Source organism: Podarcis cretensis, assembly GCF_951804945.1.
Source record: "Podarcis cretensis genome assembly, chromosome: 17".
In the NCBI taxonomy this organism is placed as follows: Eukaryota; Metazoa; Chordata; class Lepidosauria; order Squamata; family Lacertidae; genus Podarcis; species Podarcis cretensis.
This window is the reverse complement of record NC_137187.1, coordinates 7268164-7286544: the sequence shown is the minus strand read 5'-3', so window position 1 is coordinate 7286544 and position 18381 is coordinate 7268164. Positions and strand designations below refer to the sequence as shown.

At 46.0% G+C, this 18381-nt stretch overlaps 1 protein-coding gene across 1 annotated transcript in view; it reads right to left on the bottom strand.

The window, feature by feature from the left end:
• SHB (SH2 domain containing adaptor protein B) overlaps positions 1–18381 on the bottom strand; it is a 168397-nt gene that overhangs the window by 50001 nt on the left and 100015 nt on the right. The window contains exon 3 of the mRNA XM_079959550.1: positions 9714–9929. Coding sequence (XP_079815676.1) covers positions 9714–9929 — 216 coding nt within the window. The remainder of the gene's footprint in view (positions 1–9713; positions 9930–18381) is intronic.

The following is an 18381-nucleotide window of genomic DNA, read 5'->3' as shown; positions in this document are numbered from 1 at the left end:
TCGCCAGAAGTGGCTTAGTCATGCTGGCCACATGACCCGGAAGCTGTACGCCGGCTCCCTCGGCCAATAAAGCAAGATGAGCGCCGCAACCCCAGAGTCATCCACGACTGGACCTAATGGTCAAGGGTCCCTTTACCTTTAAGTGCAATTCACTTTCCTCAAACTGCTTAATGTTATGGTGTGGTTTTGCCCCTAACCTATTGTCAGGGAATGGTCTCAAGACGAGGATTGGGGAATGCATTCTATGGCAGACCAGCTACTCTCCGATGGAGAGCAGGAGGGGGAAGAGCCCCTTGACCACAGCGTGTTCAGAAGAAGAGAGAGACAGAAGCTGAACAGCTAAGGGAGGATTCAGGTAGGTAGCCATGTTGGTCTGACGCAGTCGAAATAAATAAAAAAATTGTTCAGTAGCACCTTAGAGACCAACTAAGTATACCCAGAACAAACTTAGTTGGTCTCTCAAGGTGCTACTGAACAATTTTTTTATTTATTTCGAGCTTAGGGAGGAGTTATCCAGTTACGAGATGATGACAAGGGAGCCAGAAGGGAGGGGGCAGCTAGTTGAGATGTCACTTTGAGAGTGTGGGTGTTGACATGCAGAGGGCCGGGAGGCCAGCTGGCAAGCCCCAGCTTGGCTGACTCCTTCCACTGGCCCGTGCTCCGACCTAAATCAGCGACCCGGGCTTCAAAGCCAGGGCACGCTATCAGCAGAGAGAACTGTGCACACAGAATAGGCATGAGGCTTGTGGAAGCATACTCTAACTACAGATTTATTAATCATAAATCAGGACAAAGAAACATGTCGTCTCTCTCTCTCATGTCGTCTCAGAGAGAAGGGGAAAAGCAAAAGCTATACACAATGGAAGTTCCCAGCGTACTGTGCTGGAATGTAAACAGACATGTGACACGTAACAATCCCATGTCTGTTCCTTAAGGTGGAACGGACATCTCAACAGTGATTGACCACGGACTCGGAGGTCCAAACGTATCAGAGAGCAAAGGAGGCAGAAGGGGGGGGGGGAGGAACTTCCCATTGGCGTCTTGACTGCTGCGGAAGTCGGATTTGGAGTAGCCAACTGCCCTCCTTGCGGAGAGCTGTATATTTGTGCTTGCAACATGATGCTATAATAAAAGGACTATAAATCCATCAACTGCTTGTTAATCCTTATCTGTGAAGGGAGAGGAGGACTCGCCATGCCTGACACCTATTAAGAGGGAGACGAGGCAAAAGGCGCAGCACAGAGAGGTGCACAAGGACGCAAGCCTGACCATGCCCTATATCCAAGCCCATGGGTTCTGCTGCTCCTGTCCAGGAATGCAACATCTCCCCATGGCCTGTGCCACTTCTGGTACCCAAGCCATAGCTTGGGTACTCTTGGATTTATTTATTGAAAGCTCTTAGAACTCTGGGGAATATATTCTCCAGCTTTCGCAAACAAGCCCATAGCTGTGAGGCCAAGAGATTTCATATATTTTGTTATTCACAGTTCACGAGTATTTTTCAGCACACAAATTTGCCCTCCAGCTGGAGGTGTTTTGCTGTGGTAAGAATCATGAGCTAAATATTCAGATTGCTGTTTCGGTGTCAGACAGACAACTGAGCTACTGTTTTAGCTTTTCATATACCGCCTACAAAACGAGGGTGGGTGGGTGGGGGGAACATGTCTAGATTGCGCATAATCACCACACCTGTGTGGGAAGCAGCAGCAGCAGCAGCAGCTCAGGCATTCACTGAATTTGGAAAACAATCAAAACTAATAACTTCAAAGAAGTTCAAACATGTTTGCTGTGCAGTTCCAATGCATCAGAACAAGAATAGCAATCAACCCACGGCGTAGCAGTAGACTTTGAAAAAAACTGTTGCCCACTTTGATGAATACACAACTCATATGAGGATTTTAAAAAACACACAGATGCACACACACAGAGTGAGTCTTCCTATAATGAAATCTGTAACAGAGAACACATTCTGAAATACTTCACAATGGGTAGAGGGAGCGGCGCTTTCTTAGATGCCCACTGGGGAAAAACCTGCTTTCCCCCTATACTGATAATGAGATGTTTTTTGGTAGAGAAACCTTGCATTTTACAATTAACATTATTTCAGTATGGTGAGTGGAATATATGGAAACCTCAATATCTGAAGACTTATTGATGAAGCTGGAAAGAATGGTTGTCACTAGGGAAAGCTTAGCATGACTGACAGACCAGTCATATGTTTGCTGACTTTGATGGAAGCTCCAAAGAGAACTATGGGGCTTGCTCCCAAGGAACTGTACATGCCTGAGATGGCTAATTGTCATTTCAAAAGATTAGCCTACTATTTCTTAGGGCCTTGCCTGATGAAAGGCTTGCAGGGAAATGTCTGTCAGAGACTGGTGGGTTTTTACCAAGAGGAGGGAAACATGGCTCGATCTTGTGTGGAGAGTTTGAAAGTAGGCCCGAGGTTCATCTGCTTCCTCTACCCCTATGAAGTCTCTGGGTTTCACAACTGGGGTTAAAAGATACCCCACATTCATATAAATGTTGCACCTTGCAGTTGAAAAATTCATTTCTAGGCCTAGTGAGAGGAGCAGGAGAAAAGTATGTGAGCCCATGCAAGGGAGGAAGGAGGCTGAGGAAGATAATGGCCAAAATGAAGTACAGTGGTGCCCCGCAAGACGAATGCCTCACAAGACGAAAAACCCGCTAGACGAAAGGGTTTTCCGTTTTGGAGGTGCTTCGCAAGACGAATTTCCCTATGGGCTTGCTTCGCAAGACGAAAATGTCTTGCGAGTTTTTCCGACTTCCCCCCCCTTTTTCTAAGCCGCTAAGCCACTTATCCACTTATCCGCTAAAAGCCGCTAAGCCGCTAATAGCGCTAATGCGCTAAGCCGCTAATGGGCTTGCTTCGCAAGACGAAAAAAACGCTAGACAAAGAGACTCGCGGAACGGATTCTTTTCGTCTTGCGAGGCACCAATGTACTGAGTGGAACTCTAGCTGAAGAATGGCTGGTATGGCTAACAGTAGACTGCATAGCAAAGAGAGGATATCCTTGGGCCACAAGACTAAGACTCCTATCATCCCTAACCACTGGTCATGCTGGCTGCAAGTCAGGCGTCCAGCCACATCTAGAAAGCATCTAGAATCTAGAAATTTGTCACTCCCTGCTGCTGCTGCTGTTGATGTTCATGCTTTTTTATTTTATATGCTAAAGCTGCTTGAATACCTTCTTTAAGTTTAAATAAGCTTTAAGCCTTGGGGCTGGGGAAACTAACCTCAGCTTCTAATCCAATGATAGTCAACATGGTGCCCTCCAAATGTTCTGCACTACAGCAACCATCATCCTTGACCACTGGCCGTGCAAGTGGGGACTGATGGGAGCTGTAGTCCAAAACAGATGGAGGGCTAAGAGAAAAAGATTTGGCTAGATGGGCTGCAAAGGGGTAAGGATTCTGCACTCCTCGCCCACACTCCCCTTCTCAGTCCCCCCCAATAACCTCCCAACTTCTGGGTGTCTGTGACAAGTCAAGGTTAAACAGTTTAAACACACACCTGAACTTGTGGCCATCGCATCCAGGTTGACCCTTAAGAGACTGATATTTGGGGGGAAGGGGGTTTCATGATTTAAAGAAAATATCAAGGGGGAGGGCACCTGTGCAGTTTGCAGCTCTAGGTACCAGAGATTTCTGGGTTAAAGAAGGCAATAACCTTTCTAGTCCTGATGCTCTGTGGGTATTGTGGGGTTCTCAACTCCCATTACCTCTCAGCAAGCATGGCTAACCATCGAGATGATGGGAGTTTTAGTTCAATGTCATCTGAAAAGCCCCACACTGGCTACCCCAGTTTTAGAGCTACATTGCCTTTGTAGATAAAAATAATAATTTAGGTATCATAGCTAACATGGTCCTCCTCCCGTAGCTAGCTGTCTTGACATACAGCAATATTTTAATACCATATCTCCCTTTACTAGACAGCCAGGCCCAACATCCATTTGGGTAGATAACAAGTGTCTACTCATCACAATAACAGCAGCCGCTGAAGTTTTCTGTGTGTACATAATTCCTGGCGTCATACAGGGATGCCATAATTCATTCAGCTGCCTGGCTTGTCTTCCCAAATAACTTTCAAAGTTTGCTGGCAAGAGCAAGGCACCTCATCTGTTTGCACAGAAGTAGTGACAGTCTTCTGTCCAGCAGTCTAATGAGAATAAATAGCCCTACTACTGAGCAAATGCAAACAGTCGAGGTCATAAAAGCCTTCTGATTGCCAAAGAACAAGTAGCAACCTTCTCCTGCAGCTGCTGTTTTGCTCATCATACATGATCAAATCAGGTATAGGGAATCCAAACAGAGGTCTATTCAGATACATACTACCAGCTGGGTACAAGCTACTCAAGGTATTTACTTAAGTCATTAAAATATGGAATTGGCTTTAAGAGCAATTAATGAGTGTCAAGTAATAAGCCCAATGCCTGGTGGAGACTGCACAGCAATAAAGAAAAGTTCCAGCTGGCTTTAGCATGATTTGTTGTTGTTGTTTAGTCGTTTAGTCGTGTCCGACTCTTCGTGACCCCATAGACCAGAGAACGCCAGGCACTCCTGTCCTCCACTGCCCCCCGCAGCTTGGTCAGACTCATGCTGGTAATTCTAAGCCAAGGTATTTTTTAAATCCACTTTAAGTAAAGAGTATCATGCACTTACATCTGGTGTATTTTTTCTTCTTCATACTGAACACAAAATGTGAAACTTAAACCTTTCCTGCCTCAACAGTGTGGTTGTATTTGCACATCTGGTAACCATAAACCAATAACAAACCTTGGCTTATCATTGTGGTTTGTTTGGAGCAGAACAAACCACGATCTCTGGCTTGGATGCAACCCTAAACAAGGGATTGTGGTTTGCTTCTCCCCAGCATGAACTAGGAGGAGCAATATGGGCATGGACAGCTTGTGCATGGCTCATCTCTTACTCTGATCTGCAAACATGCTTAGTGCGCCAATTTAGACATCACAGCAAGGCATAGTTCAGGAAGCTTAACCATGGCTTGTGTGGCGCTTAAACTGATAAACCATAATTTGGGATCAGATAGCAAAGTAGAATCGGGACTCATTTACCTTGATCCTCAACTGCTGCATGGGAGTTGTGAACCATGGCTTTCCTCGTGCATAGGAAACATGGTTTGGAAAGTCTTAATTGAGCAACTATAAACTGTAGCTTTTGCATGAGAACTCTTCCTCCCACACTCAAATCTGAAGGGCAGAGGATTTCTGCCATCTTATGTGCTCAGCAATATGCCAGACTACAACTCAGCATCCAATGTCCTCTGCTCTTCACATACTCTTCACATACATCAAAGAGAATTTTCTGGTAGAATATTTCGGTTGTGGATTTAGGAGTCACTGATTTGTTTTTTAAATTGTCTTCACTTGGATGAGACGCTCTATATTGTGTGTTAAAAGCCAAGCTCATTGTATTAATTTATGTCACAGACTGAGCTTGTCCAGTTGGCAGATTAAGATTCCTACATTTCCCCCTAAACTGATGTGTATTTTTTCTGTCTCAATCTTTGCATTGCACTACAGTGGTACCTCATGTTACATACGCTTCAGTTTACATACGCTTCAGATTACAGACTCTGCTAACCCAGAAATAGTGCTTCAGGTTAAGAACTTTGCTTCAGGATGAGAACAGAAATTGTGCAGAGGCGGCGCGGCAGCAGGAGGAGGCTCCATTAGCTAAAGTGGTGCTTCAGGTTAAGAACAGTTTCAGGTTAAGAACTGACCTCCGGAACGAATTAAGTACTTAACCTGAGGTACCACTGTATATTAAACTCTCCAGTCAAAATCTTACGCAACAGTTCACTTCTATTATGCAAACCACACCTCAATCTAGTTTGCTCTCCAAGAAAGCAACGTCAAAGTTTACAAAAAAGGGTGGTTTAGTTTTACTAAAACCAGCATCACCTGAGCAAAATAAATTCCCCTTCCCTTGTGTAAAACAAGATGAGGGGGGGAATTACAGGCCCTCCCTTCACTCCAGGTGCTTGAATGTCTGATGATGGTCCCTTAAAACCTGACAGCAGGTATGCCTTGAAATTTGGCAGCAGGTTTGTTAGGTGGGGGTATATTTGGTTAATAGCAGCACCCAAGCCTGAAATGTTGTGGTGGGTGCAAAAACCTAAAATACATGTAAACTAATCTGGTTGAATTTAAAGTTCTCCAATTAGTAAAAATGTGATGGCCTGGGATTCGGACTCAGGGGCTGAACCTGAGGAATCCCAGCCTGCACAGGAGTCCCCGCCTCCAGAACCAGCTGAGCCGGGGCTGGGGCCTGAGCCTGAAGGGTCCTCACCTGTGCTGGATCCTCAGATGCAGGCACCAGCTGAGTCTGCTCTGGCTCCTGAGGTGATGGAGGACCCATTGCCTGCAGGTGCTCCACTCTCAGCCCCGTCAGGGGAAGCTGAGGTTGCCTCTGGGTCCAATAACCCTCCAGCCTCTCCTGAGTGGCAGAGGCTCAGGGCAGAGAGGCGGAGGGAACTAAGTTCCTGCAGGAGGAGTGCTCGCCTGCAGGCCAGGAAAGGCGAGGCACCTGTGGACCGGGGCCGCCCTATGCCTCGGGGGAGATAAAAGCCAGCCAGCCCAGTCCCAGGTTGTGGGAGCAACGTTGTCGCTAGCCTGTTCCTGCCAGACCCTGTCCTGCTCTTCTGCCAGAGTTCCTGACCGCACCCGACTCCCTGCCTTGGACCCAGCTACAGCTTTGACGGGCAGCCACCATACCGCACCCTCAACCTCGAACTGGACTCGGACCTCGCCTCTCGGTTAGCCCCCGGGACCAGCACAGGAAAGTTGGTTAATATCTTTTTTCAATAGCAAAAACAAAAACAAAAACCCAGAGTGGACTCTGCAATGCAATAGGGTGAATGAAGTAACCTGCTTCAGTTGGCATGGCAGGGAGAGAAAAGACAAAGGCAGGATTGGTGTTTGAGTGATGGGAGCAAGAGTTTTTAAGTTGTGGCCCCGATGGTTATGTGCACACACACGTGCATACCTGTGTCATCTGGATTCCACCTCAGGCAACAAAATATCTGTGGCCAAGGGCAGATCCATGCCATACATTTAAAACACATCCAACACATATTTAAAGCACATGCACCTCCCTAAAATAATACTAGGAACTGTAGTTTCTTAATGGTGCTGGAAATTGTAGATATGTGAGGGGGAAACTACAGTTCGCAGGATTCTCTGAGGGGAGGAAGGAGCTGTGTGCTTCTAAATGTATTTTGACTGTGCTTTAAATATATGGTGTGGATCTGCCTTGACAACGAACAGACAAAACTCAAGTGCTTGGTAAGCATCCAAGTCTATTTGCCTTCGTTGGCTGAAACACAGAACGGTGGGGTGCTTGGTCTGAAAAAATGGGTTTTCTCTGCCTACCCCCTAAAAAACGGTAGAGATCATTTGTAAAAGAAAACAAACCCAAACCTAAAAATTTAGAGAAGAGAATAGGAATACTCCCATCTCCCACTCACTGTCTATGGTTCTTGGTGTTAGCTATACCTGGTTGTTATTCTGTACACAACGGATGTAAGAAGTGTGTTAATTAGCTTTTTCAATTACGTAGAAAACTAATGAAGCATAAACATACAGCGGAAAAGTGAGGGAGGCATAAATTTGCTTCCCAGCCATAGCCTCACACAGGAGAAAAGGTACATTGTGGGATGTAGAAGAACATTTTCTAACACACAGGTTTCTCCTCATTGACTGCAGCCCAATTTAAGTAAAACATTTAAACTCAACACAGGAACAGGCAGATAGGCTAAGGAAACGCCCCCCCCCCCCGCTCTTTTCTTCTTCTGCAATAGCAGCCACTTGTGCCAGGAATTCAATTAGCGATAAGGAATCATTCCAGCATCCGGTTACACAGTTATGAGTAAGCACAGCATTCATTTTCAGCAAAAGGAAATGGGGTAACATCTCCTGAAGGCTCCAAGCCTGTATTCACGTTCACAGAATGGCAAGTGCCCTCGAGTAACAGAAGCACCCACAGACCTTGCCTGTATTTTGGTCTGCCTCAAACCAGGGAAGAACAGCTGGTTTGAGAAGATGGTTTGTTCCTCACCTCTGCCCCAATGGTTACTGGAGCTTTGGATGTCGGGTTTTGCTTGCTGCCAAAGAAAAGGTTGGAAATTTCATAGCAGCTCAAGCCCTGTTTGGCCACAGAGGGATATGGACCAGAAGGAGCAAGCCTCTATAGGCTACAACCTCCTTCTGTTGGCATTCCTCAATTATGGCAGCTAAAGTTGGGGTGCCCTGGGCCAGGGGTTGCCAGCCTTTCTAGGCCTGTGAGCATATTTGGATTTCTGAACACAGTGCTGTGGGGGCCGATAAACAAACAAACTTTAATATGAATCAACCCGGATCATCACCTGAGGCCTATCTTTGTGTGTCTCCACCACATGAGGTCTGGAGGGTAGCAAAACAAAAACGGGCCTTTTCTGTGGTGGCTCCCCACTTGAGGAATGCTCTCCCCAAGGAGGTTCATCTGACATCTTTGTTACATAATTTTAGGTGCCAAGCTAAAACATTTCTCTTCAACCTGACCTTTGGCTGATTAACATGCTATGACCTTTTGAATGTGTTTGGGTGGGTGGGTTATTGGTTTTTTTTATTCTTGTTTCTGTTTTATTCAGTGCTATTTTTCTAGAAAAGAGGTTCTGGACCACACCATGAACATCGTTCTCTTAGAATGGCAATAGTGCCCACCTAAGAGGTGCTAGAATTGAGTTCCAGTGAGTTCTGGTTGAAAAAAAAAAGCCTTGGTTTTACTACATATTCTTGTGTTTCCATTTTGTATTTTTGTGGCGTGAACTACCCTGTGATCTTCGGATTAAGGGTGGTATAGCGGTACTTCGGTTCTCGAACATCTCCATTTTCGAACATTTCAGTTTTTGAATGCCGTAAAACCGGAAGTAAATGCTTCAGTTTTTGAACTCGCCTCGGAAGTCGAACATGCCACACGGCTTCCGTATTGAGGTTTTCGTACTGAGTTTTCGGTTTTCGAATGTTCTGGAACTCGAACGGACTTCCGGAACAGATTACGTTCGAAAACCGAGGTTCCACTTACAGTTGTTCGGAAACCAAAGCGCAGCTTCTGATTGGCTGCGTAGCCAATCGGAAGCCGTGGAAGCTCAGTTGGACGTTCAGGTTCCAAAAGAACGTTTGCAAACCGGAACAATCACTCTTGGGTTTGCGGCGTTCGGGAGCCAAAACATCCAAGTTCCAGGGCGTTTGACAACCAAGGTACGACTGTATACAAATTTAATCAAATGATAATGATTATAAATAACAGCCTGTCCAGTCAGAAACGTCCAGCGCTCAAAACCACTTGAGAGCCAGTGTGGTGTAGTGGTTAAGAGTGGTAGACTCGTAATCTGGTGAACCGGGTTCGCTTCCCTGCTCCTCCACATGCAGCTGCTGGGTGACCTTGGGCCAGTCACACTTATCTCTGAAGTCTCTCAGCCTCACTCACCTCACAGAGTGTTTGTTGTGGGGAGGAAGGGAAAGGAGAATGTTAGCCGCTTTGAGACTCCTTAGAGTAGTGATAAAGCAGGATATCAAATCCAAACTCTTCTCTTCACTGAAGCTCCGTTGCCCTGTTCTAAAATGCTCTTTGGTGTGTCTCTTGCAAGACATAAAAGCAGAGCTGAAAAGATTCACTCCAAAGGGCCTCACCTGCTAAAGCTGGAATGGAGACTTTGTTCCACTCCCACGGCTGGTCGTATTCATCTGCAGGCCTGTCGTCGTCCTGTGGCAACTTGCTCTCTCTCAAGCGCTGACTCACGACGCTTTCAGAATCCGACTCCACGCCGTTGCCTTCAGGTTCATAAGGTGTGTCGTACAGCTGGATGTCTTTCTGCTGGGGTTTCACACTGTCTTGCCTCTGGAATTCTATAGGGAAATAAAGAAATAATTGGGTTAATTTGCTTGCTTACGGCAGCAGGCAAGCAACATGAGGTCAGGGGGTGGGGGAATCCTACTAGATGGCGGATGAATGCAAACGTCAAAACGGCACAGTGCAGAAATAGGAAGCTGCTAAAAGGTTTCCATATTTAACTTTCCCTCTCAAGCAGAAAAAGACAAGAAACAGATCAGTGATTTCAATAACAGTTTACTAGAACACGTGCAACATTTAGTTGTTCCTCCCTCCCTCTCTATTTCGCCAGATGGCAAAATAAATCAACCAAAATAGCAGTGAATATAAGAAATGTTATCCCAATTAAAGCAAGAGTTTAGAGAAAGCACCACCCCACAATTTCATGTACCTTGTTTCATGAACACCTTGCGAGTTGAACATTTTGGCTCCTGGATGCTGCAAACCCAGAACTGAGTGTTCTGGTTTGAGAACGTTCTTTGGAACCCGAATGCCCGACGTGACTTCCGTGGCTTCTGATTAGCTGCAGGACTTTCCTGCAGCCAATCGGAAGCCGCGCCTTGGTTTCCGAACGTTTTGGAAGTCGAACGGATTCCATTCGACTTCTGAGGTACCACTGTATTATGGCATCTCAGGGGCTCAACAATCTCTGTGAACAACACCATCTTCTATGAAATCTGGGGCAGAACTTTAATACCCCATTTCTGAAGTCTACTCATCTTAAGCTTTCATGGAACCCTCCCACCAATTCACGCTTAATCATTATGCGGCTTCATGTTTCTAAAATTCACATATGAAATCAGCTTTAGATGGTCAATATTGGGCTGGCTAAGACAGGATTTGTTGAATGCTGGAAGCTCACGAACTGGAGGTTGAATAAATACTTGAAATTCCTAAGGGCCTGAATCAAATTGTAAGCGGCTTGGGCAACTTCAGGCATGAATTGCAGCCTCTTGCCTTAGAAATCCGTAATACGGAAGACTTGTCAAACATTTACCTTAAATCACAAGCTATTTTTATTGTTTGTCAATGAAATCGGGAAGTGACAGGGCAAGTAGAGTTTCTCTGTCTTTTAGAGAGAAATTGTGAACATTACATCTAACAACAAAAAGAGAAGAGACTTGTTGTTGTTGTTGTTTAGTCGTTTAGTCGTGTCCGACTCTTCGTGACCCCCTGGACCAGAGCACACCAGGCACTCCTGTCTTCCACTGCCTCCTGCAGTTTGGTCAAACTCATGCTGGTAGCTTTGAGAACACTGTCCAACCATCTCGTCCTCTGTCGTCCCCTTCTCCTTGTGCCCTCCATCTTTCCCAACATCAGGGTCTTTTCCAGGGAGTCTTCTCTTCTCATGAGGTGGCCAAAGTATTGGAGCCTCAGCTTCAAGATCTGTCCTTTCAGTGAGCACTCAGGGCTGATTTCCTTAAGAATGGATTGGTTGGATCTTCTTGCAGTCCATGGGACTCTCAAGAGTCTCCTCTAGCACCATAATTCAAAAGCATCAATTATTTGGCGATCAGCCTTCTTTATGGTCCAGCTTTCACTTCCAGTGCTCACTGGAAGGACAGATCCTGAAGCTGAGGCTCCAATACTTTGGCTACCTCATGAGAAGAGAAGACTCCCTGGAAAAGACCCTGATGTTGGGAAAGATGGAGGGCACAAGGAAAAGGGGACGACAGAGGATGAGATGGTTGGATAGTGTTCTCGAAGCTACCAGCATGAGTTTGACCAAACTGCGGGAGGCAGTGGAAGACAGGAGTGCCTGGCGTGCTCTGGTCCACGGGGTCATGAAGAGTCGGACACGACTAAATGACTGAACAACAACAACACCTCTGGTTGTGAAAGGGATCTGTTCTGGAGGCCCATTCGCAACATGAAAAGAGCGCAACCTGAAGCGCCGTATTTGCGCAAGTGCGCGGTGCAATTTGGTGCTTGTGCGCATGCACGAGCGACGAAACCCGGAAGTAACCCTTTCTGGTACTTCCGGGTCGCTGCGGGACGTAACCTGAAAGAACGTAACATGAAGCTAAAGCAAACTTACTTCAAGCAGTGATCTCACTTTCAGTTTTGCGGCCAACCCTTAACCACGGTTTAGGTATTTACATGCAGTGCTGAACCATGATTACAGGGGAGAAAAGAAGCACTATGGTTAAGCATTATGTTTCCCATAAGACCATTGTCTAGGCATACTGATATTAAAACACCTTTAATTTGTTTTGAGTTTCAATTTTACTCAGCCGTGGTCCATGGAAAGGATTTCCCTGAAAGTGAAATCAAAATACACTTCCCCCTTCACAAACTGTGCTGTAAGAACAGCGCTAACATGATGGATTCTGACAGCTCTGCCTGGACCAGAATACCTAAGTATCAGCTATACTTAAGAGGCAGAACTGGGGCATTTTCCATCATGAAAGCTGTAATTGCTACTACTGCTTTAAGCTTTAAAATGCAGCTTGGAACGACCAAGGAATCAAACTGTGTGTGCTAACTCTACTTACTTGGGAGCCTAGCTTTGGGGATTACAAGGCCATGAGGAGTGTGTGTGTGTGTGTGTGTGTGTGTGTGTGTATATATATATATATATATATATATATATATATATATATGAGAAAGAGAGAGAGAGAGAGAGAGAGAGAATGAATGACTGGGGGTGGGGAGAAGAGCAATTGAAAGACTGTCCTGAACAAAAGGCTTCAGAAAGACCATTCAAGCTCTTTGAAGATTACATTATAATGCCCTGGTTTTGTGACTATTAATATTATCCTTTGATCTCTTAATGCCAATGAAAAAAATGCCTTTTTGTTGTAAAATCATGCTTGTTGATATAAGTTCAGCGACAGTACAGCCCCCATCTAATTTTCAGTGTCATATAAAATGTTATTAACAGATAAGAGGGGCAAAAATGGAAAAGTATAAACCCCCGCCAGCACTTCTTATTATATACAGTGGTACCTCGCATTACATATGCTTCAGGTTACATACGCCTCAGGTTACAGACTCTGCTAACCCAGAAATAGTGCTTCAGGTTAAGAACTTTGCTTCAGGATGAGAACAGAGGCCCCATTAGCTAAAGTGGTACCTCAGGTTAAGAACAATTTCGTCAGTTTGTTTGCTCAACCATGTTTAGGGTTAGAGCTCGCCCTCCGTGACCTGTTAGTCACTTGCAGAATCCTTCAGTGGGCGTTTCTTGAACCTCTTCCAGCATAAAAGCTGTTTGACCCCAAGTCTCCTCCTATGTTCCCTGCGCGGAACGCGTCTGCGCAAGTGAGGGGAAGGCAGGGGCGTGCCAGCGCTCTCTCCACTAGATTCGGGTGAATTGTCTTGGAGCCCTGTCACCAATTCCTCCATCTCCCTCTCATCTCTATTGGTGTTACGCTGAATTCCTTCCCCCCTGCTGGTCCCCTCTCCGGCATCGCCCTGGAGCCCTGCCTCCACCTCTCGCTCTGCTCGCTCTGATGTCAGTTCCCTGACAACATGTAAATAATTGAACTGTTAATTTTAGTGCTTGTCCCTTGCTGCCCTGCCTTTCACCTCTCCCCCCAATTCCCATCCTTTTCTCAAAGGACAGCAATCTCAAGCAGACCACCCATCTTACTTTACCCTTACAACAACATTAGGAGGAAATTGTGCAGCAAGGCACATCTTTCCTAAGGGCATCCTGCTAATTGCATGACTGTGGATTTAAGCCAGAATTCTGTTGGCTGGAGGATAATCTACAAATAGGCCCTGGATCTACAAATAGGGACTGCATGCTCCTTGAAGCCACAGACTTGAAGCTGATCTGGCTCAGGTGGTGCCAGTCACTGGCATGCCTTTTTTGGGGGTTTGAGTGGCATGCCAACCACACCCCTTCCTGGATAAATTCAGCCTGGCCATGGTCATTCACAATCTTGTGATTTCCAGATTGTACTTTTGCAATGCACTTTACACAGGCCTACTGTTAAGCAAGGACGTGGGTGGCGCTGTGGGTTAAACCACAGAGTCTAGGACTTGCCGATCAGAAGGTCGGCAGTTCGAATCCCCGAGATGGGGTGGGCTCCCGTTGCTCGGTCCCTGCTCCTGCCAACCTAGCAGTTCGAAAGCACATCAAAGTGCAAGTAGATAAATAGGTACAGCTCCGGCGGGAAGGTGAACGGTGTTTCCGTGTGCTGCTCTGGTTTACCAGAAGCAGCTTAGTCATGCTGGCCACATGACCCGGAAGCTGTACGCCGGCTCCCTCAGCCAATAAAGCGAGATGAGCGCCGCAACCCCAGAGTCGTCCACGACTGGACCTAATGGTCAGGGGTCCCTTTACCTTTACCTTACTGTTAAACTAAACTTCAAAAGGCACAAATTGTCACTGCTAGATTTTTTATAATGATGGACTGTCTGTGCCCAGTACAGTGGTACCTTGGGTTAGAGATGCTTCAGGTTACAGACGCTTCAGATTACAGACTCCGCTAACCCAGAAATATTACCTCGGATTATGAACTTTGCTTCAGGATGAGAACATAAATCGTGCTCCGGTGGCGCGGCGGCAGCAGGAGGCCTCATTAGCTGAAGTGGTGCTTCAGGTTAAGAACAGTTTCAGGTTAAGAACGGACCTCCAGAACGAATTAAGTTCTTAACCCGAGGTACCACTGTATATGTTTATGTATTCTCACAGATTCCCATGGTCTGAAATTCACATTGTTTAAATGTTAAGTAAGATAGCTAGTCTTTGTTGGTAGAACCCAAATGTATGACATGCCAAGTCAGATTCTGCCATGTTTCATTTGTGATATGGCAGCAGCTTATGAGATGTGTGTACTAGGGTCTGGACGTTTTCCTAAAACGAAATTCTTTGCAAGCTTACTAGGAAGAAAGTCCCAGTTAATTTAAGGGATTTATCCCCCATTTAGTATGCACAGAACTGCAGCTTGATAGCAACTGTAATTCTCAGAAACTAGTTGCAACAACGTCAGAGTAAATACTCTTGGGTCTGGTTTTTTTTTTAATTAAAAAAAATATTTCATATGAAATCTGGAAGGAACTCTAGAACAGGGGGTAAGCACACAGTCCCTAGTGCCTTTAAACTAAACCGAGCCGACCCATCCTAGAAATCAGTGAGGATTCTCAAAAGCTGGGTTTAATTTTCGCTGTTAAAAATACACTCAACATACTCATTTAATACAGAAACTGAAGAAGCTATCTTTTGTTAGGCACTGGGGGAAAGAGGGAGCCAGTTTTAGCTTATCATGATTAATCCCTGACTTTCCAAGCCCTAAGTATGAAGAATGTGAAACAATATGTACCAGAATTTGGAAGGAGTTTAGGAGATCTGGCACGGGAAACTTCTGGCACACTGTCTGGCCACACCAAAAATTAGAAAAATCCCGGGGGGGGGGAGAAAAACAGGACACCCAAGTTGGTTCACCCTCAAGAATAACCAGAACAACCCTATCTGCTTGTTAAAACTCTGAGAATCAAGTTACATGTGACAGATGTTGTTGTTGTTGTTTAGTCATTTAGTCGTGTCCGACTCTTCATGACCCCCTGGACCAGAGAACGCCAGGCACTCCTGTCTTCCACTGCCTCCCACAGTTTGGTCAAACTCATGCTGGTAGCTTCGAGAACACTGTCCAACCATCTCGTCCTCTGTTGTCCCCTTCTTGTGCCCTCCATCTTTCCCAACATCAGGGTCTTTTCCAGGGAGTCTTCTCTTCTCATGAGGTGGCCAAAGTCTTGGAGTCTCAGCTTCAGGATCTTCCAGTGAGCACTCAGGGCTGATTTCCTTCAGAATGGAGAGGTTTGATCTTCTTGCAGTCCATGGGACTCTCAAGAGTCTCCTCCAGCACCATAATTCAAAAGCATCAATTCTTCGGCGATCAGCCTTCTTTATGGTCCAGCTCTCACTTCCATATATCACCACTGGGAAAACCATAGCTTTTACTTGTGACAGATAGAGAGTTCTGGAGGTAGAGCGTGGTGAACCTTTTAAAGGTGGAAATTCCACTTTCTGGGGAGCAAGTAAAAATGGGAAGTGGGAAAGGCACCCACTTTACCTGCTAGCCCCTCTCTTTCCAATCCCTTCCATGGGATCAGCTTCTTCCCCATGGTCAGTAGACTCCCATTACCTATATATGTGTCAGTGTAACATGCAGCTTGGATTGCTCAGTCCTCATAGAAAACCATAGTGCTGGGATTCAATTCATTTCCCTCTTTCCTTTTAGCCTATGGGAGCAACAAACCGCGGTCCTCACAGTTAACTTTGAATGCAACCTAGAAAATGTGGTCCGTTTCCATTCAAAACCACGGCGGGTAAGTCAAGAGCAAACCATGGCTCAACAGACTGGTTTGCCTGGGGTGAAACAAACCATGATCTCCAGTATGGATGTAATGCTAAGCCAAGTTAGCTGCCCCAGCTTACTAAAAAGAAGGAGTGAAGGAGGAGAGTCCACTGCATTCATGGCAAACCATCTGCCACACAGAGGGCAGTGGGGTGGGAACAAAGATTTGCAGTATACCTGAAGGAGCGTCTCCAGCCCCATTGTTCTGCCCGGACACTGAGGTCCAGCGCCGAGGGCCTTCTGGTGGTTCCCTCACTGCGATAAGCCAAGTTACAGGGAACCAGGCAGAGGGCCTTCTTGGTAGTGGCACCCGCCCTGTGGAACGCCCTCCCACCAGATGTCAAAGAGAAGAACAACTACCAGACTTTTAGAAGACATCTGAAGGCAGCCCTGTTTAGGGAAGCTTTTAATGTTTAATAGACTATTGTATTTTAATATTCTGTTGGAAGCCGCCCAGAGTGGCTGGGGAAACCCAGCCAGATGGGCGGGGTATAAATAATAAATTATTATTATTATTATTATTATTAGCTGGAAATACATCCAGTGGCATCTGATGCTGAAAATGAAATGTATTCTATCTCAAGGCAACCAAAAAGATGCAGCAAGGAAAGGTTAATTCAGAAGACGGGAGGTAACTGGGCTCTTCCACCCCACTTGACCAAGCTAGGTTGTAGAGTTAGATGCCACAGTACAAACTATTGAGATAAGTGTTGGCATTTCAAAATGCTGGATTCAATTCAGCTCTGCTCCACAGGCCTTTAAGTCCCCTTGAGGATTAAGGGACAGAGATGAAAGGTTATGCAGTTGCTCCAGGACCCAGAAGCGACTGAACAGCTGTTAGAATGTGGCTTAGAGGGTTGGTGCCTCCTCGCTGTGCCAACTCCCCAAAAAGTCCTCTGGGTAGAATACCTGTGCTTTGGAGGAAATGGGAAGGGGCCCTCTGGGAGCAGCAACTCTGGCTGTTTGCCCAGACCTCTGAGTCACCGGGGACTGGGCTCTCTTGAGAAATAGATCACCTTTGATCACCCTTTGCTTGCTGAAATTTGTCGTAACCAAGCTTGGTAACTGGCAGAGGGCCCAGAGGACAGCTGGGAACTGACATGGAGTATACTCAGCCTCTCTCATGGCCCCATCTCTGCCAACCAGTGTTGGGAGGGCTGTTCCACAAAACACAGAGACACCCATGCATATATATATATATTTTTGCATCTGCAAATGTTTCCTGCACCATAAAAGTGATCTCCTTCACAAGGGCTGGGGGAGCTTTGAACTGCAGAAATTCTACAGGTACAACCATGAAGAGTCTGTATCAGCACTCTCAAATTTCTTCCTATAAACTAAAAATGTAAGACTGTCATCATGCAGCTTCCATTGAAGGAACTGTAGTGCCCTTCACAATCCTGGATTTGTATGAAGTCAGGGCAGAGTTGCTCAGCAATGCGAGTATACTATAGTTATGGTCCTAATGAAAGGGACCAGAAAGCAAATTTGATGTGACAGTTATTATCACAGTGCCTCATATTTGCATGTGTTGATCCTGTGCCTGCTACTTTTGCGCCTTCCATTTCTTCCAGCAATCAGTTCATAGCTGTCAACTTACAGATTTGAAAATAAGGGACCAGCAGCCAAAATAAGGGATTTTAGTCAACCAGCAGCCAAACGAAGCCTTAAGCGGTGGTTCCCACAGCGCAAAGGGGATGCAGCAAGGAAAACCACTGTCACCTCTCCACTGGGAAGCGCTGAGCAAAGGTGAGTCCCTAGGCAACGCGGCTGATTTGATTGGCACAAAGCATGCAAGCTCCACCCCCCAGTCGTTCTTAGACTCCTTACTGGGTGAGCAATGCAGCCAAGCAACACAGTTGGAGCCTCCCTCCTCCCTGGCCGGCAGGGAGGGAGGGAGAGGAGCTGCTTCCTCTGAAACCCAGGAAATTTAAGGGACATCATCAATAAGGGACAGCAGCGGGACACGGCGCTGGGATACGGACTTTCCCGCCAAATAAGGGACGGTGGACAGCTATGAATCAGTTGCCATTCCTTGATTTGTAGCTGTGGCCTTCCCACTGACAATACATAGGCTGAAAGATCTCTAGGACAGGAACCTGTCTTACTGACTTGCATTTCTTTGCAAAGTGCCCTATAATGAATATATCCTGGTATCAAATAT